The 24,830-nt window shown below is 40.4% G+C and overlaps 1 protein-coding gene across 5 annotated transcripts in view; it reads right to left on the bottom strand.

The window, feature by feature from the left end:
• The window catches only part of AP2A2 (adaptor related protein complex 2 subunit alpha 2), a 119,302-nt gene that overhangs the window by 25,131 nt on the left and 69,341 nt on the right, over window positions 1-24,830 (bottom strand). For 3 of the 5 annotated variants that reach the window (XM_074954811.1, XM_074954807.1, XM_074954809.1), the window contains exons 3-13: window positions 18,460-18,602; window positions 16,672-16,865; window positions 13,907-14,036; window positions 13,392-13,493; window positions 11,104-11,212; window positions 10,728-10,878; window positions 8,221-8,389; window positions 6,937-7,074; window positions 4,964-5,146; window positions 1,420-1,517; window positions 988-1,219 (exon numbers count right to left, since the gene is read on the bottom strand). In XM_074954811.1, the coding sequence (XP_074810912.1) occupies window positions 988-1,219; window positions 1,420-1,517; window positions 4,964-5,146; window positions 6,937-7,074; window positions 8,221-8,389; window positions 10,728-10,878; window positions 11,104-11,212; window positions 13,392-13,493; window positions 13,907-14,036; window positions 16,672-16,865; window positions 18,460-18,510 (1,557 nt within the window). In that variant the 5' untranslated portion in view covers window positions 18,511-18,602. The remainder of the gene's footprint in view (window positions 1-987; window positions 1,220-1,419; window positions 1,518-4,963; window positions 5,147-6,936; window positions 7,075-8,220; window positions 8,390-10,727; window positions 10,879-11,103; window positions 11,213-13,391; window positions 13,494-13,906; window positions 14,037-16,671; window positions 16,866-18,459; window positions 18,603-24,830) is intronic. The other 2 variants (XM_074954808.1, XM_074954810.1) reach the window with 1 other exon arrangement.

The following is a 24,830-nucleotide window of genomic DNA, read 5'->3' as shown; positions in this document are numbered from 1 at the left end:
AGTTAAGGTATACACCACTCCTGCAAACCAACATTAACTCTGAGTAATGTCTCAATATGCCATAACACATACCACCACTATACCCTTAGAGATGTTACCCAACAGTCTGGGAACAGATCATAATCACTCTAAGACAAAGTTTAAACCTTCTCTTTGTTGAGGCAAAACTCTGGTTTAGATCAATCATAGCAAAAGAGCTACCTACACCTGGTCTGCACTCATACACAGAGGTCACCACCCACAAATCACCCCAGAATTGCTAACTGTTAGCACTCCCTCACCTTTGTCATGAGGATTACATCACAGACTTTGCCTTCACTTACATCTCACTTAGTCCTGGAGACTTTATGTCACCAGACTGCTGACAATCCCCATGACAAGACTTCTGTGCATCATTAGTGACACAACCTAAAGAGCTCAAATCTGAGAAGAGTCTCATTTAACTCCAGGTACACATGAAGCTCTCTTCATCTTACCGTGGCAGCTCTGTCAACCTGCTCCAACTAATCCCTCCCACCATTCAAAACAGCTACACCGAACAATGAACACTTCTGGAGTACACGCAGATAAATGCTGCAATTTGTATCAGTGGAACATAACACCACACTTTCCCATAGCCCCTTCAAGTCTACCTACTATAGCTCCACTCTTAGTGAGCCATTCCAACGACTACTGCCAGATCCCAGGAGCAGAGTTAAAGCTGGGTTGTCGGGGTGGCATGCATCTTACCTCTATTCTATTTCAGAAATTTATATTTGCATTACACCATATCTGTTCATTTTTTGATTTTCAGAAGTTTGGAATGTAGCAGAACTCGATTGTCTGGAATGGCATAAGACAGTACTGGGCAACCCTAACTACATTTTAACAAAGTTCTGGGCAGTCCATTTACTGAACAACATCCACTAAAACATTTAAGTGGAATCCTGCCCAGACAGAAGTCACCCACTTGCAAAGACTTTTCCATGTTTAACTCTATGTACCTACCAAGATATCAGTACTAGCAATGGTACTGAGCCTCAGGTATTCAACGGCTCTCTGCTGTAGCTCAACATCAGCATTCTTCAGCTGACTGTCACTGCGCAGTACATCTTGAATGGTAGTTTTGATTTCCGGAAATAGGTTCACAAACTTGATGTAGGTAGACAGAAGCAGTGCACGGGTGGGGACACTACACAGATGAAACTTGGAGTGCAGCAAGTTGAATTGAATCAGAGGACTTAAGGGAGAAAAAATATAGTTCCGTTTTCCTGATATCATAATACATATGCATTATTTAATAACAGTTCAACATTGAGCTGTATGTGACCGTAATATTTGAGAGAGAGAGGAGAACTCACTGTAAAGAGATGCACTGAGATTCCATGATAAACAATTATAGTATTTTAAGTGGTCTGTTTTAGAAGAAGGTGTTCTCACCTGGATCTTGGGTCACCAGCAATTAGATTTCCAAATTCTCCCAGGATGTAACCACCTACTTTTACCAGATTTTCATGGCATGCTGGTGCCTGAAGGGCCTGTAAAAGACCATTCAGTCAAAACCACTGGACAAAGAAAATCAATCAAGAATCAACGACACAACCAAAAGAAAGACTATTATTCTACTCTAGACAGTATCACTATAGTGATGCTACATTACTCTACAAATTTTAGGAAAACGGTCCTCAAGCATGAACCACAAAGCATTTGCACAGGTTTGCAAAGAGCTGCCAGGTCACATTATCTCCTATGAGTACAAAGTGGAATATGCATATGTAAGCAGTACACACACAAGAAATAGAAGTAATGGGGCAAGGGAAAGTTATTGACTGGTAATTCTGTTAGTTTCCTGTTAGTGGTTCTGTTGTGTGGTGTGTGGTTGCTGGTGAGTATTTGCTTCAGGTTGGGGGGCTGTCTGTAAGCAAGGATTGGCCTGTCTCCCAAGATCTGTCAGAGTGATGGGTCGTCCTTCAGGATAGCTTGTAGATACTTGGTGATGCGTTGGAGAGGTTTTAATTGGGGGCTGAAGGTGACGGCTAGTGGTGTTCTGTTATTTTCTTTGTTGGGCCTGTCCTGTAGTAGGTAACTTCTGGGTACTCTTCTGGCTCTGTCAATCTGTTTCTTCACTTCAGCAAGTGGGTGCTGTAGTTGTAAGAATGCTTGACAGAGATCTTGTAGGTGTTTATCTCTGTCTGAGGGGTTGGAGCAAATGCGATTGTATCGTAGAGCTTGGCTGTAGACAATGGATCGTGTGGTGTGGTCTGGATGAAAGCTGGAGGCATGTAGGTAGGAATAGCGGTCAGTAGGTTTCTGGTATAGGGTGGTGTTTATGTGACCATCGCTTATTAGCGCTACAGTGTCCAGGACGTGGATCTCTTGTGTGGACTGGTCCACGCTGAGGTTGATGGTGAGATGGAAATACTGAAGCAAACACTCACCAGCAACCACACGCCACACAACAGAACCACTAACCCAGGAACCTATCCTTGCAACAAAGCCCGTTGCCAACTGTGTCCACATATCTATTCAGGGGACACCATCATAGCGCCTAATCACATCAGCCACACTATCAGAGGCTTGTTCACCTGCACATCTACCAATGTGATCTATGCCATCATGTGCCAGCAATGCCCCTCTGCCATGTACATTGGTCAGACTGGACAGTCTCTACGTAAAAGAATAAATGGACACAAATCAGACGTCAAGAATTAACAATCAAAAACCAGTTGGAGAACACGTCAATCTCTTTGGGCACTCGATTACAGACCTAAAAGTTGCAATTCTTCAACAAAAAACTTCAAACACAGACTCCAACGAGAGACTGCTGAATTGGAATTAATTTGCAAACTGGATACAATTAACTTAGGCTTGAATAGAGATTGGGAGTGGATGGGTCATTACACAAAGTAAAACTATTTCCCCATGTTTATCCCCCTCCCCCCACTGTTTCTCAGACATTCTTGTCAATTGCTGGAAATGGGCCACCTTGATTATCACTACAAAAGGTTTCTCTCCCCTCCAGCTCTCCTGCTGGCAATAGTTCACCTTAAGTGATCACTCTCGTTACAATGTGTATGGTAACACCCACTGTTTCATGTTCTCTATGTATATAAATCTCCCCACTGTATTTTCCACTGAATGCATCCGATGAAGTGAGCTGTAGCTCACGAAAGCTTACACTCAAATAAATTTTAGTCTCTAAGGTGCCACAAGTACTCCTTTATCCTACAGTAGTGAATTATAGGATAGTGTTCTATGGTGCCACCTACTGGGAAGGAAGGAGCTAAAAAAATTGTGAAAGTTCTCATCTGTGAAGTGAAGGCTTCCCTAGTTAAATGGCCTCTAAAACTTAGGAAGAGGCATACCAGCCTAAGTGCAACCTCAGACCCACCTAAAAATATTAATCTGTAACCTTTCCCTTCTTACAGCCTTAAAACAGTTGTTCAGCTTCTTCTGAACTTGAGAACATGCTCAATATCCAAACAAAACCAGCACTGTGTCATAGGGATAAGGGTGAATATACTACTTCGTAAAGGGGGAAATCCAGTATTCCTCTTTGGAATGAATCCCCAAGGATGCGGAAAATCCACCTTTCTAGAAAGAAAGGTGGGCAAGAAGAAATGGGAAAGTTCAACCACCTCATTTGGACAAGGTCACAGCAATAAGGCAGAACTCGAACAGGACACCCATCAGAACCTGCAGGAGGATGGTCAGATCCCATTAAGGTATCACTGAATGCATTACAGGTCTTTGAGATTGTTCTTGAAATTGTCTATGAAGTCCCAGCATACTGGAGTTAGCCAGACAAGGCAGCAGCATCCCTGGTATCACAGCAAGTGATAAAGATCTTCCAGATCTGAGACTAAGCGTGAGACAAGCCCAACCCAAAAGGTGGTTGCAGAACACAGGTCCCAGAAAGAACAAGTCTGGAATCTCAGGCAATGTCCAATGGGAGTGGGGGGTAACCACTAAGCTCATCAGGTTTAAAATCCAGTAGGAACTGAGTCGCTACAGAGCCAGTGAAATCATAACTGCTATTTCAGCTTCTCATCTCAACACCCACCAGGAGTTGAGAGTCACAGTATCTGATACAACAGTCAGCAAGGGGCGGTGGTGGTTCAGTCCCCATGCTGGAAGCTGCTTCAGACTTCATTTCTGTCCTTGTTTATTTTTCCCTAATTTCATGGAGCCCTGACAGGGCAGCATGAAGAGAAGGAGACGCAGGAGGAAGACAGCAGGAAAGAATGCGAAAACTCTATGCTTCTAAGCTGAGGAGGAAAAGCAAGCTACGAGACATTTGTCTGCGGCATATGCAATCCGGGGTGCAAGTTCATGACTGTCTCCTTGCTTCCAAGCAGGCAGCACCCTAATGCTGTGTCCCCTACTCCACTATCATAGAAAGGAATAGGTGAGGTACAACAATGAACACAACATTTCTGAAAAGCAAAAAAGCAATTCAAGGTTACATTTCTGTATGTGTGATCTGACTGTATGTAAAAGAGGGATAAGAAGTCGATACCATCTAATATAATGGAGGAAATCCACTGCTTGTTTTAAACTTGCTAAAGTCTCACTTTTACTAGATATTACCTTTATAAAATACCTTCAGAAATACTATGTACTTTGATTAAAGAGCATGGACTATCAATATCACCAGAAAGGTGTTTGAAAATAGAAGCTTTCGAAGTAACAAATCCTCCAGGTCTTGTGGCATTACCTATGAAAACCAAATCAGAAATAGAGGTTTCCTACTGACTTTGGTCTCTGGCAAGACCATTCACTGATTCAAGACACAAAGCTTCAGCAGTGCGTGACTCAAGTCATTCTTCTTTTTCAAGCACTGCCATTTAATTGCCATCAACATATCACAGGAATGGCTAATGAGAATAGAGTTTTTAATTAGATAATATTGTGTGTAGTTTGCACTTCCATACAGAAGCAGAGGGTCTTTCCATCTTGGAAGTGTAAAAACTGTCATTCTTACCTCAAAGACAGTCTTTGCTGCATATCCTTGCACATCATCCCTGTTAATCACAATCTGAATAACTCTGTACCACACCTCTTCACTGACGTAGTCTCCGGCAATACGAATCAAATTCAAGATTGTATCCACATACCAGGTATAATCCACGGCATACTTCTCAGCTAGAATTGCAACCTTCAGCACCTGAGCAAAACAAGAAACTGAAGTAAACCTAAAGAAATCTACAGTGAATGGGTATCCTTAGCAAAAAGGCATGATCCAAGCCAAGAAGTTACTGTGAAGCGCTGTTCACTGAAATAAGCGTTGAGTTGAGGAGGAATGTAGAAAACAGCGTATCTAATGACAAGGTTCCAGAAATCCTTGCTCAGATAAAATCCTTACTGATGTTAGTGTCAGTTTTGCCTGAATATACACTTGGGCAATTAGTAAAGGCAGGCCAAACAACGTAGAAAAATATAGTTAATAAGATTTGAGCCATTTAAGACCTATGTATCTGAAAATCAGAGGGCATTTGTTATACACACAGCACCTGGATGAGGTATCTGTAACAGCATTTCTTGAGAGAAGAGTAAACAAGTTAAAGCAGACTATGGTATCCTTGAGCTGTATAATTAATAAATTAATCCAGGTTGCTGACAGAATAGGACAGAACGAGTGAGATCTTTGATCAATTTAAACCAGCCAATTAAAGATTCTTGATCAGATAACTCAATTTGTTGCAGTTGTACAGAGGAAAAAATATTCCCAGATTACCAGCATATAAAACACTCTCATACCCTGGATAAAGCCTTAAAGCAGGGGTGGGCACACTTTTTGGCCCAAGGGCCACACCGGGGTTGCAAAACCGTATGGAGGACCGGGTAGGGAAGGCTGACCCCTCCCACTTCCCGCTCCCTGACTGCCCCCCTCAGAACCCCCGACCCATCCAACCCCCACTGCTCCCTGTCCCCTGACCACCCCCTGACAGGCCCCTCCGGGACTCCCACCCCCTATCCAACCCCCCTACTACCTGACTGCCCCGACCCCTACCCACACCCTGACAGGCCCCCCGGGATTCCCACACTTATCCAACTCCCCCTGTTCCCCATCCCCTGACTGCCCCCCAGAACCCCCTGCCCCTTATCCAACCCCCCAGCCCCAGCTCCCTTACCATGCCGCTCTGAGCGGCATGTCTGGCAGCCGCGCCACCCTGCAGAACATGCAGCCCCGCTGCCCAGCGGCATGACTGCAGGGGAGGGGCTGAGGTCTAGCCTCCCCGGCCAGGAGCTCAGGGGCCGGGCAGGACAGTCCCACGGGCCAAATGTGGCCCGTAGTTTGCCCACCTCTGCCTTAAAGGGTTATAGCTGTGAGTTGGTTCTGGAGGCCACTACTTAATACTACATCAAGTACCCAAGAACAGATATTTCAATTACTAATCTTCACTCAAATCTTCCCAGCATGTTTAGGGTGCTAAGAAAATATACCTGAGCACTTCCCCTCCACTTTAACTCTCACCTCATATAAAGTATTGATTTCCAGGAAGTACTCTGGATTGAAAGACAGTTCTATGTTTTGGAACAATTAGAGTATTACATACAGACATACTATACAAATTAGCACTTTGTTTAAAAACTTAGTGTGATTAAATCAAACTAGAGTTCTGCTGTATATCATACAATTTAACACTAATCTAACAAATACAAAATCTTGAGGCCAGTGAAGGAAATTTGACAGTATAGTACGCAGTTCTACACCATCCAGAATTTGAGAACAAAGTTTCATTTTTAATATCACACTCCTCCCAAGGACAAAACACATAATTCTAACAATAAAAAGCTGAATTATTAGACTACAACCACCTTTCAGATCTCATTTTTAGTTTTTGCTACCTTGAAAATATCTTTAATAGAGAGCAATTACACAACATCCAACAGCATACTGCGTTTTCCAACACAGGCTAATTGAGATTGGCAAAGGGGGCACAAATAACTCACAATTTCTTCTCTAATGGAATAATCAGCAGTCTCCAAGTAATTTAGCATTTCGGCCACAATCTGCTGGGCATTGCTTCGGTCACACATGGCATACAGGAGGTCTACTGCTCTTTGTCTTACACTCACATCCCTTTCGGTCTGTAAGAGAAGCCATAATGTTCACTCAAAGCAGAAGTTCTATGGAAAATCATGTGACAGGCAAGAGAATCCAAAATTATTTCAGCTCCCATTTGCAATTTATGTAATTTACTGAAGAGATGCAGCTTCCCTACTGAACACTGAATTACTGTTAAGGATTGATTGTAACAATTGCCACAGTTATCTGTGTTATTCCTACACAGAAGTACTATGCAAGTTCATTCTGCAACCAAGAACCTAGGAGTGCACTGTATTTCCAGTAATACAAGCTGCTTGCTTCATTCCTACCTCCATCAAGCATCAAGGGAAGGGATTAGCTGAGGTCTATTTATCTATTTTGGGCAAGAGTGATTGTGTAAAAGTTATTTCATAGTTAGTGCACTTTGTTTTTCTACTGTATATTTTAAAACGTGTAGAAGTGCCTGGAGGACGGGAAAGGCACTTAGTATAAAATGACATATCAAACCCTACCAAGTAATGCAGAGATAGTACTGATCCATTTAATCCTTATGGCCTATTACCTTTTTGTATAGAACTTAGCATTTGCCACCTTATGGGACATGAATGAGCATTACTAAGATTGTCAAGCTGTCAGAACAAGGGGAAATTAACTAGCTATCTGGAGGTTTTAAATCAGACTTATTCAGCATTAATGGAAGTTGCAGTTAAATGCATTAAGGGTACTTGTTGTGACAAACTGGGGCATGTAGCCCACCTTATGAATCTAGAAGAAAATAATTAATATACTTCAGAGGTGCTACTGGACAGAACACTGAAGAAATCAAGCTATCTGATAAAAACCAATTCTGTACTGTGTTTTGAATCTGTTGCCCTTGTGTTGAATTCATTAGCAGGTTTTTACTCAGTGGATGTCTGAATTGCAACTGAGCCTAGAGTAGTGGGGTTTGAGGCACAAACATCCGTCCACCGATAAAAACCTGCAAGAATGTACGTTACAGACTACTGCTTCCTTCCTTTTCAAGTCTTGTCTTCTGACATTTGAATGTTATTATAATGTGGCTAAAGTAAGAAAACTCATGACATGACTACTCTGAGAAGTAAGAGCACTGATGAGCTTAGCACAAGGGCAACAGATTCAAAACTGATGCAGAACATATACCAGAATTCTTAAACCTTGATATTTACCTTCAATGCATTGATAACTGTTTCTATATGAGTTTTCACGGCTTCGTGGGAAAATTCAGAGCTGGCAAGCGTGCACATGCTTTCCAGTGCTAGATAACGCAGATTAGTTTCCCGGTGCTGCAAGAACTGACCTAGTTGGTTACAGGCACGGACTAGCAGGTTTGGCTCACTGCACAGAACAGGAGAGAAAGTGAAAGAGGGTAAAAAGCAACAAATTAGAAAAATATTATAAGAATGCTAGGTAATTACTCCACAAGAGGAGTGTGCATCAGAATTGGAATGATAAAGGGATAAGAATCAAACAAACTACTCAAGTGTCCCTATGGAGATAGTAAGTGCACATCTATGAACTGCAGAAGGTAATTAAGTTTTCAGATATTGTAAACATTCATAGCCTCTCTCTAGATTATAGAAGTGGGTTAAGACTACAAACAGGGCCCAGATCCACCAACTCAGGGACTATTTCTCAAACACCAAAACAATCAATTCTCCGGTGCACCATTCCATACCCCCCAAGTATTGTTCCAATCGAAATATATCCAGCTGCTCCCAACTAAGGCATGTAATTCCCGGCATTATGCAGATGAATGCAGGACTCACACAGATACACTCCTCCTCCCATTCATTACCAGATGACTAAAAACTGTTTTCCTCCTTCATGGAGGCATCCTGTGCAGTTTCCACATTAAAAAATATCAAACCTGTATTTTATTGTGATGGTGAGTAAATATGGAACACAGGATCCCAGGAGGCTACACAGGGCAGCTCAGACTACCGTAAAAGCATAACCCTGATAGATATATCTTGGTATTGAAGCAGAAACCAATGTAGTTTTATTGCCAGATAAAGAAGTTTATCCAAGATACAGCCCAGCCCAGATTATCTGAAGCCTTGTGGGCCCCCAAGCAGTTATTCAGTTTTTAAATTAAGTACAATTTAAGTATCTGAAATTTACTGAAGAAATTTAGTATAGCATAAACGAGGGGTGGGCAAACTTTTTGGCCCAAGGGCCACACCTGGGTTGCACAATCCCCAGACAGCCTGACCCCTGCCCCCTATCCGCCCCCTCCCACTTTCCACCCCGACTGCCCCCTCAGAACCCCCAACCAATCCAACCCTACTACTCCCTGACTGCTCCAACCCCTATCCACACCCCCGCCCCCTGACAGCGCCCCAGGACTCCCATCCCCTATCCAACCGCCCTCTTCTCCTCATCCCCTGACCGCCCCCTCCTGGGACCCCCCACCCCTAACTGCCCCCCAGGATCCCACCCCCTTATCCAACGCCCCTGCTCTCTGTCCCCTGACTGCCCTCCCGACCCCTATCCACACCGCCCCCTGACAGGCCCCCCGGGACTCCCACCCCCAACCCTCCCTGTTCCCCATTCCCTGACTGCCCCCCCAGAACCTCTGCCCCATCCAAAGGCCCCACACTCCCCGACTGCCCCCCAGGAACCCCAGCTCCCTTACCAGGAGCTCGCAGCTGCGCTCCCAACGCTGCCCAGTAGGAGCGGCAGGCCAGAGCGCTGCCTGTGCGGCGGCGTCACTGCAGGGAGGGGGGACAGCGGTGGAGAACCTACCACAAATCTGCTTCCCACTTAAACAGTTCTCCACCCCTACAATTAACATCCTTCCTCTCACCTCCCCCCAACTTTCCTGTGAAAATGGTAAGGAGGATTAAGTTTTCAGTGAAACCTAAAGATCATGAGGTTTGGGATTAGCCTCCCCAGCCGGGAGCTCAGAGGTTGGGCAGGACGGTCCCGTGGGCCGGATGTGGCCCGCGGGCTGTAGTTTGCCCACATCTGGCATAAACAGTCAAGACTCCATATAGATATTAATGCAATTAAGTGTTAGAATGGATTTTCATCTATACTAGGACTCAGAAATAGTAGACCTGCTGTAGTTGCTTGGCATTTTAGCATTTTTGCAGCAGCAAAGACAGCTAAAAAAGGTGAATATAAGACTTTGCTTCCACTATGGATAATACGGACTCAGCTTGTACAAACTGAATCGTGTTTTTCAGTAGAGTTATGGTTATGCATTATTCAAAGGCAAACAAGAAGCAAAAGCTAAAATGATGGCCCATTTTGAAGCCAAAACCATTCTCAAACAGTGAGCATGCAATATCTGTGTGCAGGCAGCTTAAGCACAAGTCTATCATCAAACTGAGTGGACTGCAAAAATAATTTTATTTTTTATTTTTTCAAGTTTACAAGATAACCCTACGGGTACACATTTACATGAGGAGAAAGCTACACTCTTGCTCAATGAATATGATTTTATATATTTCATGTGTCCTTTGTGTATATTCTTTCAAGTGACCAGGGTTCAACTGTACTCTTTAAAATCTAAACGGAGACAGTTATCATAAAATAGCAGGTTACAGGTAGTAATTTTCAGGAGATGGTAATAGAAAATGAAACTGCATTTTATTAGAAGGTAAATTAATGTTAAGGACAACGTCAAGTGTGGTAGCCTTAAGCGTTGCACTACAAACAGTAGACTCACCTGTCATGGTGTATAATTAAGCTTATTGCCTCAAACAACACAGCATTCTTTGCATTGGAGTGTTGCACTTTCTTAGATTTTGGGGGCTCTTGAGCTTTGTTAAGGATAGTTTCCAGACATTCTGTGAGACGACCTCGCACTGCAGCATCTTCTGGAGGAAACAAGACAAACTGTTGGACAACTTCATTTTGCTCAACACTACTGATTAAATACCCATCCTTGCCGTAAGATGAAGTTATTCCCCAACTGAGAAGAAAATTGTTGGTGTCAGCACTAAGTTTACAGAAGAACTCTATGAACATAAGGGTGGAATTGGAAGACTCCCGACGTTGCATGGAACAGCGTTGGCAACTAACATGATTCTTTACCCCATTACCTGGAGGTGGATAGCACTGTAACAACCTCAAAAGCTTTACAGACAACCAAGGAGCAGGGACAAAATAATAGGTATAATCCTGCAGATCAGTTGATGCAGATGTCACAATCTGTAAAAACACAAAATCAGCATCTGAATGACAGAAGTTCATAAGATCTGACATTATGAAAATGTTCACTGTTCTTTTTAAGTACCAATACAACGTGTAAATGAACTTACAGTTAGACATAACAAATTTTAATAGTATATAAAGGCAAAGTATAAGTTTCATTTTTAGTAGGCTGAACAAATCACCTAATAAGGATTAATGTGTAAGTAATACAATAAGTAATTCAAAAATCAATATATCTAAATAAGACATTGAAAAATATCAGTTGTACCAATATCAGTAATCAATAACTCTACCAATTTGAAAGGTCTTATATTTAGTTTTATAGGACTAAACAAGCCTAATTTAATAAAGACTGAAAAGCGTTTGTTCGAAAACAGATGAGTGAGGGGGAAAAAAAAAAAAAAATCACGCACCCATGCACCAGCAGATGGTACAGATAGTGGCAAAGTGAACCCTTAATGGATTCATATGCTTCAGATTGATATTGCAAAAAATCAGCAGCGCTTCTCTTTTTCAGGATTTATTAATTTCATTTTGGGAGAGTAATTTTTGGCAATTTTGAGGTTTTTTTTAGTTATTCAAAATTCAGGTTTTTCAGGGCTCTCTTTACCTATAGAGTAATCGTTGAAAGGTTCCCTAGTCTACTTGAATGTAGTACTACTTAAAACAGAATTATGTTAAAATGTACTGGGTAACCTTTAGTGCACACCAGCAGGGTCTACTCAGACTAATGAATGCACAACACATTAGCCACTTTAGAGGTCCACATTACTGCTCTGTGTAGACAAAACCATAGATACAAATAATCATTTCTTGTATTTTTCTGGTGATTATTGGATAAACACCAATTTCATTTTTTTGCATTAGTGGTGTTTTATCAGTGTTTAGCAATTAAAACCCAAAATCAGAAGCCCTAAATATCAGATACAGAAGTGCCTTGTGGAGTTCACGACCTCTCATCCATTTTCCCAAGAAAGTTTGTACTGTAGAATCTTTTCTACTGTTTATCAAAATATTTTGAACCTATGTAGAACAAGATTTCTCTCGGTTCATTCGCCATCCGACAGCAAGGCTGGGAGACAGAGGGAATTCAGATCTGGTGCAAAATTGACCTTTTGTTTGGTAACATGAGATCTGGAATCAGAGGCAATGATCTTAGGTGGCAGATTGTGTATCTCAGTGAACCAAAATTGTATCTGCTACCCTGGTACCATTAATATAATCTTTGCACAGTACTGCCTGATCTTGTGTAAGACCCTCAGGAATAAACACAGATTAGGTGGGTTTGTATATATTGGGTCCTTGACCACCAAGTTAGAAAAGCAACCAAAAGAGAGCCTGGGATGATAAATCTCTCTAGAACAGAAGACCTGACACTCACAAACAGGTCCACGCAATGGTAGTCGTAATCCAAAACACCAAACAATCAATTATCTGGTGCAACATTCCATTTTTGAGTGAGTCTGATCTCCCACTTGTGATTGGAGGTGAACTAGCCACTTAGCTTGCCCCCTAGGCTGTCCTGCAGATTTTGTAAGCATACTTGAAGTGTTTCTTTCTAGAGGTTTGGGTTTATACGTTGGAGACAGGTATTAACATTTGAGAAGAGAACAAACCGGAAAAATCAGTAAATAAGTTACCCAGCAATATTGGGAAGTCCACTGAAAGACTAGCACAAATGGAGATCTGAAATCTGCCACTTATGCGAGACAGAATTCCTGGCAATTCTTTTAGAGGAGTGGGTACTTAACCAGCTCAAAAGTCTGATGTGTCTCCACATGCTGTAATAGAATCGTTTCCTTATGTGAAGTTGGCTGGACATGAAGGGGAAATAATGTGTAGTAAATAAATAGTAAAAATAAAATATGTCACTGCTTACAGTTAAATTATGCACCAGTGGATTTCTTCATCTTTAAGGACATAGGCAACAAGAGGAAATGTTTATGGACGTTCAGTTCCTCAGCAACAGACCAATAAAATATTAACGTCAGAAGGGCTATACAAGCACTTTGCAAACATTACTATTCAGAGACTGAAATCACTTGCAGAAGCAATACAGCAAGTTTGTTTCTGAGTAAACTGTAACCCAAGTCTGTTAACTCAGTCCAAGTGAATCTGATCAAGAAAGTTAAACAGCCCTGGTTACATTTCTCTGCGGCTGTTTAATGAGACTTACTCTGCTTAGCCTAGAGACAGCCAAAGATACTGAAGTTTTAAACTCTTCTGGGTTCTTCTGTGCCAAAGTAGTGATAAGACTGGTAGCAGCAGTAACCACACCCTGGAAGAAAACAGAATTACTAATGTTTTTGTTCAAATATCAAATATTTAACATGTGCAATTGTTTAAAAGCGTCGAATGAAAGATGGACATTTGTTATGTACCAGACACACAAATCTATCCTTAAGTTTACACTAAGGAAGATTATACTATACTATTAAGCCTAAAAGCCAAAATTCAGTTTGCATTAATCCACAGTTGTAAGTGATACCTTAAAATAATCTAACTGGCTTTTATCAATTTTTTTCCAAGTAGGAAAAGGAAAGGAAGTGAGACTTCTTGGATACTTCCTCTTATCCACCCTTACTCCACTACACGGCCCCAGAATTGGTAACCCTCCCTTTTGGCCAAAAGCTGAAATGATTACTATTTACGTTTGGCATCCCAGAAGAAATAATGCTATGATAAGCTTACCAAATGCTGGTCATTGAGAAGATGCACCACCCTGGATGTCCAATCTCCCATGGGAACAAAGTCAGGAGAAGTTCTATACAAACGCAGCAAGCACAAGGCAGCACTCTGCTTCACGCTATCCATGGTGTCTCTGCAAGATAACACCTCTTTTCAGCCCAAATTAAGAGTCTTGGTACTATACAATGGACCAGTATCTGGTCATGCTTTTCACAGGCCGCTAAACACTATTATCCAGAAGTAAACAAGAATGGAAACCAGCACAAGGGTTTTGTTGTTTTTTTTTATTAAAAGTATTAGATCCCCAAGTTAGTAATTTAAATTACTTTCAACTACTTTAAATGTGTTATTAAGTACTTTGATAAGTGGTTTAAAAATTTGGCTAGTTACACGAGTGTAACTACCTAGTTTAACTTCTGTATCCTTTGCTAAACACTATTTGGCAACATAAAAGCAATAGTGAGACAACACTCCCTCGTCTTCTAAAGCAACAGTACACAGGAGATTTTTCTTGACTCTACATCTGGAAGTACACTAGTGTTAGAGATGTGATAAGTCTAGGGTAAAGCAATACCAATGATATTCAGTCAGAATACATTTGAAATTAGAGAAGGGATGAGAGTGAAACCAGGATCTCAAGCTAGATGTTTGTAGTTGAAAAATGGTTTACAAATATTGTATGACCTTTATTTCCCAGAGAAGAGATACCGAAAGATTCTGTCTGGAGAGCACCATCAAACTTCATATACTTAATTTGCCTTGTCCATTAAGAATAACTCACAATCTTTAGGAAACGTGATTCATGAACAAGCTAATACATTTAAATTTCTAGGGCATTACTTGATTTCTGCAGTGCTAGACTGCTTGATAACACATTATGGAACTAAAGGTATTCCTTTCAGCCACATGGTGTAAGACAAAATTAAATGCAGCCCTTTTTCTGATGGGGAGCTGGTAGCGAATCCTAAATTTAGATTATTTAATATGAAAATCTGAATAACTTTTGAAATTCAGCAAGGACAAAACCCTGAGGGTTTTGCTTGTCTCATGAAATTCTGTTCAGGCTTGGCTGAGCTCTGCAATGTTCAATCACCATTTATTTAGCTTCTGTTGCTTGTGTACATCAGAAAAGTCAAAGTAACTGACTATGATTATTCTAACAAGCCAGCCCCATGCTGGTGTTGCCACAGCAACAGTATCACCACAACACTGCTCTAGGAGCAACTGGAAAATGCCAGAGCATGTGTGGAAGTGACCAGGGAGAGGAAAAGGAAGAAGAGAGCCTTGCAGAGCCTGCTCCCTTCAGATCCAGTAAATGACCCAGTGTCCCATCCTCCTTTGGGTACCAACACATGAGGCAGAAGCTCGAGGACCGCCTGTGAAAGGATGGTGAATCCCCTGATGAAGATACATGATAGGGGATTGTTAGCTGCACACAGTGAAAATAGGTAGAAATAAAAAATAATAATAATAAAAACCACTGAGAAAGTTGCATACAAAGAATCTTTGGAAGAATGGTTCTTAAGTGGCAAAGTCAAGCTCTTAAGTTAGAAAATGATAGATTTACAATTGCACGTGCACAATTAGGGTTGCATGTGCATTGTGATGCAATTTCTAGTTATATGATCATATGCAACTTTTTCCACAGGATCCTTGGCGTATTCAGTGCACAGAATGAACAAAGCCAGACTTAATCTTCCACAAGCAAGTACATCTGGCACTATCTGGAGGGCTTGACTTTAAAACCCAATTGTCTTTTTAGTATGCAATACATTCAATTATTTTTCTATTACAATGATGAGAGGTGAATGAGGCAACCAAAACTCTAGTTAGTATTTCAAAGAAATGTATGAGAAGGATCCATACAAATTAAGAATACTTAATACTAATAAAGAAAGCAGAAATGAACTGAATTACTACCTGGAGGTTTTCATTTCTTTTAAGTCCTGAGAATTCTCATGGACATAGGCCTAGTCCTATGATCATAATTTCTCATTACACAGTTATTGGGTGAACTCCAGTCAGATAATAGTTGCAAAACTTTTGTTTTGGCCACAGTCTTGCTGGGCAAAACAGGGAAAAAAGATTAGTGGCAATTTAAAAGAAAACAGCCACTCAAATGATTTCCTGTGGATATAAAACCTTGCCTATCCCTATGTACACCTAGAAAGGAAATGTGGATTTTGGAGGAAGCTGGAATACACGGTGCAAGAAAAGTTTTCACCTTCCTAATGAAATCATAGACAGCAATAATGAGTTTCCAATGGAGTACATTTCTAATAAGGAAATCTGTAGTTGAGGTATGGTGTTTTCAGATTCATTCACTGCCCATTTTAATAGGATTTATCTGAACAGGAAAAAGGGAACAGCTTTTGTTCTCCCAAGCAAAATATTCGGGATCACACTTCTGGGACAAAAAGTAGATACTTTTTAAAAATTCTTCATAGATACGTGGGTAATGAATTAGAATCTGCAAAAATGCAATTTGGGTTATTAGCCAAAGAGGACACAAGGTAATTAGGCCAAAATATTTTAACTTGTGTGCAAAAAAAGTTAAGTTTCTATATCTATGTTTAGTCACTTAAGCAAGCAACCTGGTTTTCAGGTGTGTTGAGCACTGTTTACCTTCAGTTCTTAATGATGGCAATTGGCACCTCTAGAGCATCAGGTCACTTAGGTGCCTAAATATGGCTTTCGACCCCTAATTTCATGCTGAGAACCACTAGTACTACCTATTGCTGTGCAGTTGTTTCAAACACAATACATACCCAGCTACAAGTATTTTTGGAATTTCTCCAGCAAATGCTTCTGCCATCTCCCGGCTACCCACATTGGCTATACAATGCAAAGCTAGTCCCATGAAGGTGGGGTTGCGGCTGGCCAGGTCATTCTTGATTGCATTGTTTATCAAGCGGATCAGCTCACTGTTGGAGTTCACTAGCACTGAGATGAAAAGATATCCCTGTGGTTCAGAAAAGGAATAAGAAAGTAATATTTCTGATAAATCAAGCCTGCTAAAACTAATTTTCTGTCTTTTGCTAATATTGTAAGGTATTCTATGAACTCATGTAGTTCCCCTCCAGCAATACTTGTCCTTACAGCTCTCCCAAGAGTTCTGTGTAAATAAGTCCCTGGAATTTCAGTCCAATAATAGAATAAAGAGGTCCAGAGTTGCAGAGTACAACAGCAATGTCTTCAGAAGGGAAAAAAACAACCAACCAAAAAACCCATCACATGTACATTCCACCCAAATCATATATTTTGCTCCTCAAAGACCCGTGCTCTGCTCAGCACTTGTCACAAACCATCACTTCACATGCACCTAGTAAATGTTCGCAAAAAGAAAAGGAATACTTGTGGCACCTTAGAGACTAACCAATTTATTTGAGCATAAGCTTTCGTGAGCTACAGCTCACTTCATCGGATGCATACTGTGGAAAGTGTAGAAGATGATCTTTTTATACACACAAAGCATGAAAAAATACCTCCCCCCACCCCACTCTCCTGCTAGTAATAGCTTATCTAAAGTGATCACTCTCCTTACAATGTGTATGATGATCAAGTTGGGCCATTTCCAGCACAAATCCAGGTTCTCTCACCCCCCCCCCCCCCCAAACCTGGTTTGGGGGCGGGGGGTGAGAAAACCTGGATTTGTGCTGGAAATGGCCCAACTTGATCATCATACACATTGTAAGGAGAGTGATCACTTTAGATAAGCTATTACCAGCAGGAGAGTGGGGTGGGGGGGGAGGTATTTTTTCATGCTTTGTGTGTATAAAAAGATCTTCTTCTACACTTGCCACAGTATGCATCCGATGAAGTGAGCTGTAGCTCACGAAAGCTTATGCTCAAATAAATTGGTTAGTCTCTAAGGTGCCACAAGTACTCCTTTTCTTTTTGCGAATACAGACTAACACGGCTGTTACTCTGAAACCTAGTAAATGTTAGTTCTCCCATTAGGGACACTAAAAAGGAGAATAAACCTTCTAGATTCCGACAGTTAACTAAACTCACTCTGGTTTATTCCCCCTCCCTACCTCTCACCCCCAAATGTACTGTTTAACAGAGGTCCTAAGTATCTGATTTTTTTTTTAAGCTTTGACTGTATCCTTTCAGTTAACCTCTAAACACAGGTTTTCCTCTGAGTGGGATTCCATAAAATGTCTAATGTTCTACTTAAAGAAAGTACCTTGTCTAATGGAACGTGTGTGTCTTCGTAAGGTACATTAAAAATGTAACATGACTAGTCTTCTGTTGCAGTTAGTGCAACATTTATTTTAGAGGTTAAAAAAGGCAACAAAATCCTTCAAAGTTACTTATCCAAACAAGTAAAGGACTCATCTGTACAGCTAAAAGTTACTTTGCAATACCAGCTAGAACCAAGCTAAGACCATGCAGAAAGAAGGTGGGGGCGGGTGGGGGACAAAAAAAAACCAAACACAAAAAACCCCACAATTTATTTAAGCTAGTTATACAGTGAGGCAGGACAGGATAGACAACTAGGCAGTATGACATTTCATAGATATTTCCTTCTTCAGGGTTGAGAAATTACTCACAATTTGTTTCTCTGTGTATCTGTTAGAACTCAGTAGGTTTACAGCTTCCATGTGGCCAAAGTCAATATCATGCCCCAGGAGGAAGATGAAAAGTAGCTTGCAGACATACTTTTTCTTACTGTAGCCATCCAGAGCCTTGTCACCTAGTAAACAATTAAGAAAACGCATATTTGAAAACCAAGACTCTTTGAAATGCAGCACAGGCCAACATTTGTATATCTCTGTATGACCCCACACTAGCATTCTAGTACTGCACAGTACCATTCAAGTACTGCAGCATGTGCTAAATGTTGTTTCAAGAGTTCTAGTTTTATCTTGTCAGGTTTCATTATGTTTAAGGTTCTTTTGATCCATTAGATGGGAGAATCTATGCAAGTGCTTATTACACAATACAAAAAAGTTAATGGGTAGCTTGACTAGATATTCTGATGGACACTTCTGACTGTAAATATCCATTAATACATTCAGATTTAAAACAACCCAAAGTGGCTTACAATACTTTTGAACTAAGCTGCAAAGCAAGCAAACACTGATCAGATGTGTCTACAAAATATTGGCACCAGAACACCGGTAATGAAATATACTAGGGCTGTCGATTAACTCACTTGATTAACTCCAAAAAATTAATCGTACTGTTAAACATTAAGAATACCAACTGAAATTTATAAAAAATATTTCGGATGTTTTTCTACATTTTCATATATACTGTATTCTGTGTTGTATTTTTATTACAAATATTTGCATTGTAAAAATGATAAATAAAAAAAAAGTATTTCAATTCATCTCATTCAAGTACTGTAATGAAATCTCTTTATCACGAAAGTGCAACTTACAAATGTAGATTTTTTATTGTTACATAACTGCACTCAAAAAACAAAACAATGTAAAACTTCAGAGCCTACAAGTCCACTCAGTCCTACTTCTTGTTCAGCCAATCGCTAAGGCAAACAAGTTTGTTTACATTTACAGTAGATAATGCTGTCCTCTTCTTATTTACAATGTCAACAGAAAGTGAGAACAGGCATTTGCATGGCACTTTTGTAGCCGGCACTGCAAGTGCTAAACATTTGTATGCCCCTTCATGCTTTGGCCACCATTCCGGAGGACATGCTTCAATGCTGATGATGCTCGTTAAAAAAAAAAAAATGCATTAATTAAATTTGTGACTGAACTCCTTTGGGGAGAATTTTATGTCCCCTGCTGTTTTACCCACATTCTGCCATATATTTCATGTTATAGTAGTCTCGGATGATGACCCAGCACATGTTGTTCATTTTAAGAACACTTTCACTGCAGATTTGACAAAATACAAAGAAGGAACCAATGTAAGATTTCTAAAAATAGCTACAGCACTTGACCCAAGGTTTAAGAATCAGAAGGGCCAAAATCAGAGGGACGAGGTGTGGAGCATGCTTTCAGAAGTCTTAAAAGAGCAACACTCGAATGCAGAAACTACAGAACCCGAACCACCAAAAAGAAAATCAACCTTCTGACTGTGGTATCTGACTCAGATAATGAAAATGAATATGCGTCGGTCTGCACTGCTTTGTATTGTTATCGAGCAGAATCAGTCATCAGTATGGAAGCATGTCCTCAGGAATGGTGGTTGAAGCATGAAGGGACATATGAATCTTTAGCGCATCTGGCACGTAAATATCTTGCAATGCTGCCTATAACAGTGCCATGAGAACACCTGTTCTTACTTTCAGGGGACATCGTAAACAAGAAGCGGGCAGCATTATCTCCTGCAAATGTGAATAAACTTGTCTGTCTGAGCGACTGGCTGAACAAAAAGTAGGACTGAGTGGACTTGCAGGCTCTAAAATTTTACATTGATTAAAAATAAAACAATGTTTTTGTACATAATTCTACCTTTGTAAGTTCAACTTTCATGATAAAAGAGATTGCAGTACAGTACTTGTATTAGGTGAATTGAAAATTACTATTTTTTTTTTACAGTGCAAATACTTGTAATCAAAAATAAATAAAAAAGTGAGCACTGTACACTTTGTATTGTGTTGTAACTGAAATCAATATATTTGAAAATGTAGAAAACATCCAAAAATATTTAAATAAATGGTATTCTATTATCTTTTGAATTGGGCAATTAAATCTTTTTAATCATTTGACAGCCCTAGAACATACAAATGTCAGTTTTGCCCCACAATCCGTGGAAATGGCAAAACCCCAATATCCTGAATTAAGGCATTTAAGTATTCTACAACAGCTAATGCACACATCAGGAAGTGGAGGAATAGTCTGACAAAAAAAAATTTTGATTATGCCTTTTTATAAAGTCTAAAACATTACATTGACTATCATGTGTAGAGGCCATAAGGTAAGATTAAGTCCCTCTTAAATACCTGGTATCCAGTCAGCTTTACAAGTCACATTTCAAAATGGTTTAGATTACAAGGTTAAGAGGTTTCATTTTTATTTATTTTTATTTTTTAAACAAAAGGGCATGCTCTAAAACAGCCTACCTTTTATGGTTGTAGTACAGAACTCTAAAATATGTATTTCTGAAAGTTCATCAGCATTATTTTCCAACCTTATTTTTTTTTTTTGTTAAAATCCTATTGTAGTGAAGCGATGACTAAAAGGGGGGGAGGGGGAAGAGATATGATAGAGGTCTATAAAATCACGAATGTTGTGGAGAAATGAACAACAAGTTTTATTTACGCCTTCACACAACACAAGAACTAGGGGTCACCAAGTGAAATTAATAGGCAGCAGGTTTAAAACATACATAAGGAATTACTTCTTCACACAACACACAGTCAACCCGTGCAACTCATTGCCAGGGGATGTAGTGAAGGCCAAAAGTATAAATGGGTTCAAAGAAGAATTAGATAAGTTCATAGAAGATGGCTAATAGGTCCATCAGTGGCTAAGATGTCAGGGACACAACCCCATGCTCTGTGTGTCCCTAAACCGCCAGCTGCCAGAAAAATGGGACTGGATGACAGCGGATGGATGTTCTGTTCATTCCCTCTGAATCATCTGGCACCAGCCACGGTCAGAAGTCAGGATACAGGACTAGATGGACTGTTGGTTTAACACAGTATGGTATTCTTACGTACTGAACAGTACAGCCAAAGCCATCTGGCTGTAAGTGCTGTTAGGATATAGATATTCAGGCCAGTTTGTAAAGGCCTATACTCTAAGAACTTAGGTGTATTCGTATCACTTAGCTAGTTCTAGAGGTATAAAAGAAAGAATCAAAATCACTGTCTGCCAGTGTAAGGGCCTTCTCTTACTGTGACAGTCTGAGGCCCTGTTCTTAGGCTAAGGCCTTTGGCTAAGCAGCAGAGGCAGCCATAAGCTGGGAAGCGAATGGTCACATCCTCACATTCCAAACTAATCACATTGAAATAAGGTGCTATTGGGCTGTTAGGAATCCAATCCTGTCCTGATAATGCCTATCACCTCCAGAGAAAGGGAAATGCCTAGAAGATGTAAAAGAAAACTTAGTTTGATAGCATCCTGTCTGGCAAGAACTCACTTATCAATAGCTGGGATGTGAAATCCTCATTTCTGTAAAAAGAAAAGGAGTACTTGTGGCACCTTAGAGACTAACCAATTTATTTGAGCATTGCTCATTTCTGTGTTGTTCTATCATTGTAGTCCCCATTTCCCTATTGTTTGTCTGTATAATCTCTGTCTGGTTCTGTGATTGTTTCTGTCTGCTGTATAATTAATTTTGCTGGGTGTAAACTAATTAAGGTGGTGGGATATAGTTGGTTAAATAATCATGTTACAATGTTAGGACTGGTGAGTTAAATTTCAGGTAAATGATTGGTTAAGGTATAGCTAAGCAGAACTTGAGTTTTACTATATAGTCTGCAGTCAATCAGGAAGTGTGTGGGTGGGGGGGGAAATGGGAACAAGGATGGGGAAATTGGAATCATGTTTTGCTAAGGGTAGGAATGGGAACAGGGATGCAGGTAAGGCTCTGTGGTGTCAGAGCTGGGAAGGGGGACACTAAGGAAGGAAAAGGAGAGAGAACTGGGAGAGATGGCAGCTTGGATTTTAAAAATGTAAGATGGATACTGCAGTGTCAACATGAATCTAGGACAGATGTCTGCTACAGTCTTTAGTCTCTGCCAAACTTAAGGAGCAAGAGAGTGATAGTTCTGCACTCAAGGCAGGGTAAGTGAGCACCTCACACGACACTATTATCTCACTAGTAGACTGATATAGGATTTAACTAGAGGAGTCTCTTTCAACCACCTAGACATATGGGAATAGGGAGCATACACAGAACCCTGCAATCCACTGAAAAGGGGAGCCTCAAAAAACACACCAAGGGAAGAGATGAATTAATAGCTTTCAACTTTAAATCAGATGTCAGCAGATCAGCAGTTTGGCTGCTTCAAACACTTGCCCCCAGCAAGTTTCTCCAGGTCTCCTGTAGAACACCTGGAAACGTGATGGCTGTTCACTGATCTGAAGGAAGAATACTTCTGATTGATAAAAGCCAGGGTTTTTTTTTTTTTTTTTTTTTTTTTTTGGGGGGGGGGGGGAGAAGGGAAAAAAGGGAGGGGGAAATTTAGGTTTATTAATTTGGAGACAAAGACGTGAACCAATCTTAAACAATCTGTGGTTAGGCCACTGATCAAGAAGCAATCTGATATTTAATATCTTAATCAGATATGGGTGTCTCAAAGCTGTGTGATTGGAGAGTATTGTAAAAATTGACTAAGTTCACCTGGATTTCTCTAGTGTCTGGAACCCCCCATAATTAAGGGCTGGATACTGTACTTAAATAGCATTGATATTGGTACATGTGGAATAATAATCCATTAGGGTAATCCCCAACTCTTAAAATTTTATGGGTTGAAAACACCTTTCAGTTACACCTAGAAGCAGATGGGAAGCCAGTGCAGTTCAGAACATAGGTGCAGTATTGCAGTCATGTGCATGCAACTCATTAAGTCAACTTGCCACAGCTTTCTGTACTAGAGGAACTTTTCAATTAATGTTCCAGAGTAGGCCCAACTAGAATGGATTACAATAGTCCAAATTCCTACTGACTGTCAAATGGAAAGTGGGTGTTAATTCCTTCTCCTGTACTTGAAATGCCTTCTTGTGCATTTGAAAACCTCCCCCTAAGTAAAACAGAAATGAAGACAATATCTTGGGAACCAGGAGAAATTAAATAATCCCCTTGTTCTCTCTCAGCTATAGAACAGTGGACGCTCAAATGCTCTTTCTTGGTCCCAAAAAAATGTTTAACATGCTTTGCAGGAACCAATTTCTTGTGTCAGAGAAATGACCATCTGGACTCTGCAAGAACTGCTGAAGGATCCCACTGTGAAGATGAAACCAGTCAACCCCAATAGGCAAACCATTTGTATTCCAATTCTACTCAAAAAACTTTAAAAAGGTGAAATTAAAGCTGAGGGCTAGTTTACACTGGCGGCAGCGCTTTAACGTAACTTGTGTAGTCGCGGCAGAGCGCTGGGAGAGCGCTTTCCCAGCGCTCTAAAAAAACCCACCTCCACAAGGGGCATAGCTATCAGCGCTGGTACACTGTCTACACTGGTGCTTTACAGCGCTGAAACTTGCTGCGTTCAGGGGGGTGTTTTTTCACACCCCTGAACAAGAAAGTTGCAGTGCTGTAAAGTGTCAGTATAGACAAGCCCTGAGTAGCAGTAGTTTATAGTCAAGGTATTACAGGGGATGTTTTAACTACCCCTAAACAAGCAAACAAAGGATACTGGACTTCTTTTAAGATTAAATTTAACCCAAACACATTAAATTACAGAAACACACAATTAAGGCATCCAAACAATCATAATCCTGCCTTTCAGTGATATCATGCAATAACCATACAATTGTAACTAATAAATATGTTTGTGGTTCCAGATTACAAGTCCTGATTTTCAAGGACATTTTGTACAGAAAGCAGAAGAGCACTGTGAGGAATGAGTGAATGCAGGTGCTGGTGACCATCTTTGCCAAGCGCAACACATGGCTTCCTTCCCAATGAGAGCAAAAGATGCCAGCCATTTTAAAAGAGGGCAATTAAAATTTTCTGAAAATTGGTGTTCTACCTCAGCTAAACAAAAATACAACTTATAATTAAAGGGTTTAAAAAAAAAAATCTACATTCACTTTATTCAAGGCAAACTCAAGATTCACCTCCCTGTGAATTTGTGGGAATGGACAACATCCGAGTTGAGATAAATTCAGGACAAGAAAATCTGACAGTGCCAAATTTCTTTAAATTAATATTAACTGTTTAATTTATTTGTAAACTCTCAGAAAACACTGCAAGTGCTGTAATTGAGGAGAATATGGTGTATTCTACGTACATAATTAAATGGTTAAGCCTTTCTTTAAATGCAAATTTAATTTTACCTACA

Source organism: Natator depressus, chromosome 6, assembly GCF_965152275.1.
Source record: "Natator depressus isolate rNatDep1 chromosome 6, rNatDep2.hap1, whole genome shotgun sequence".
Lineage (NCBI taxonomy): Eukaryota > Metazoa > Chordata > Testudines > Cheloniidae > Natator > Natator depressus.
The sequence above is the reverse complement of the archived record's forward strand: the minus strand, read 5'-3'. Positions and strand labels throughout refer to the sequence as shown.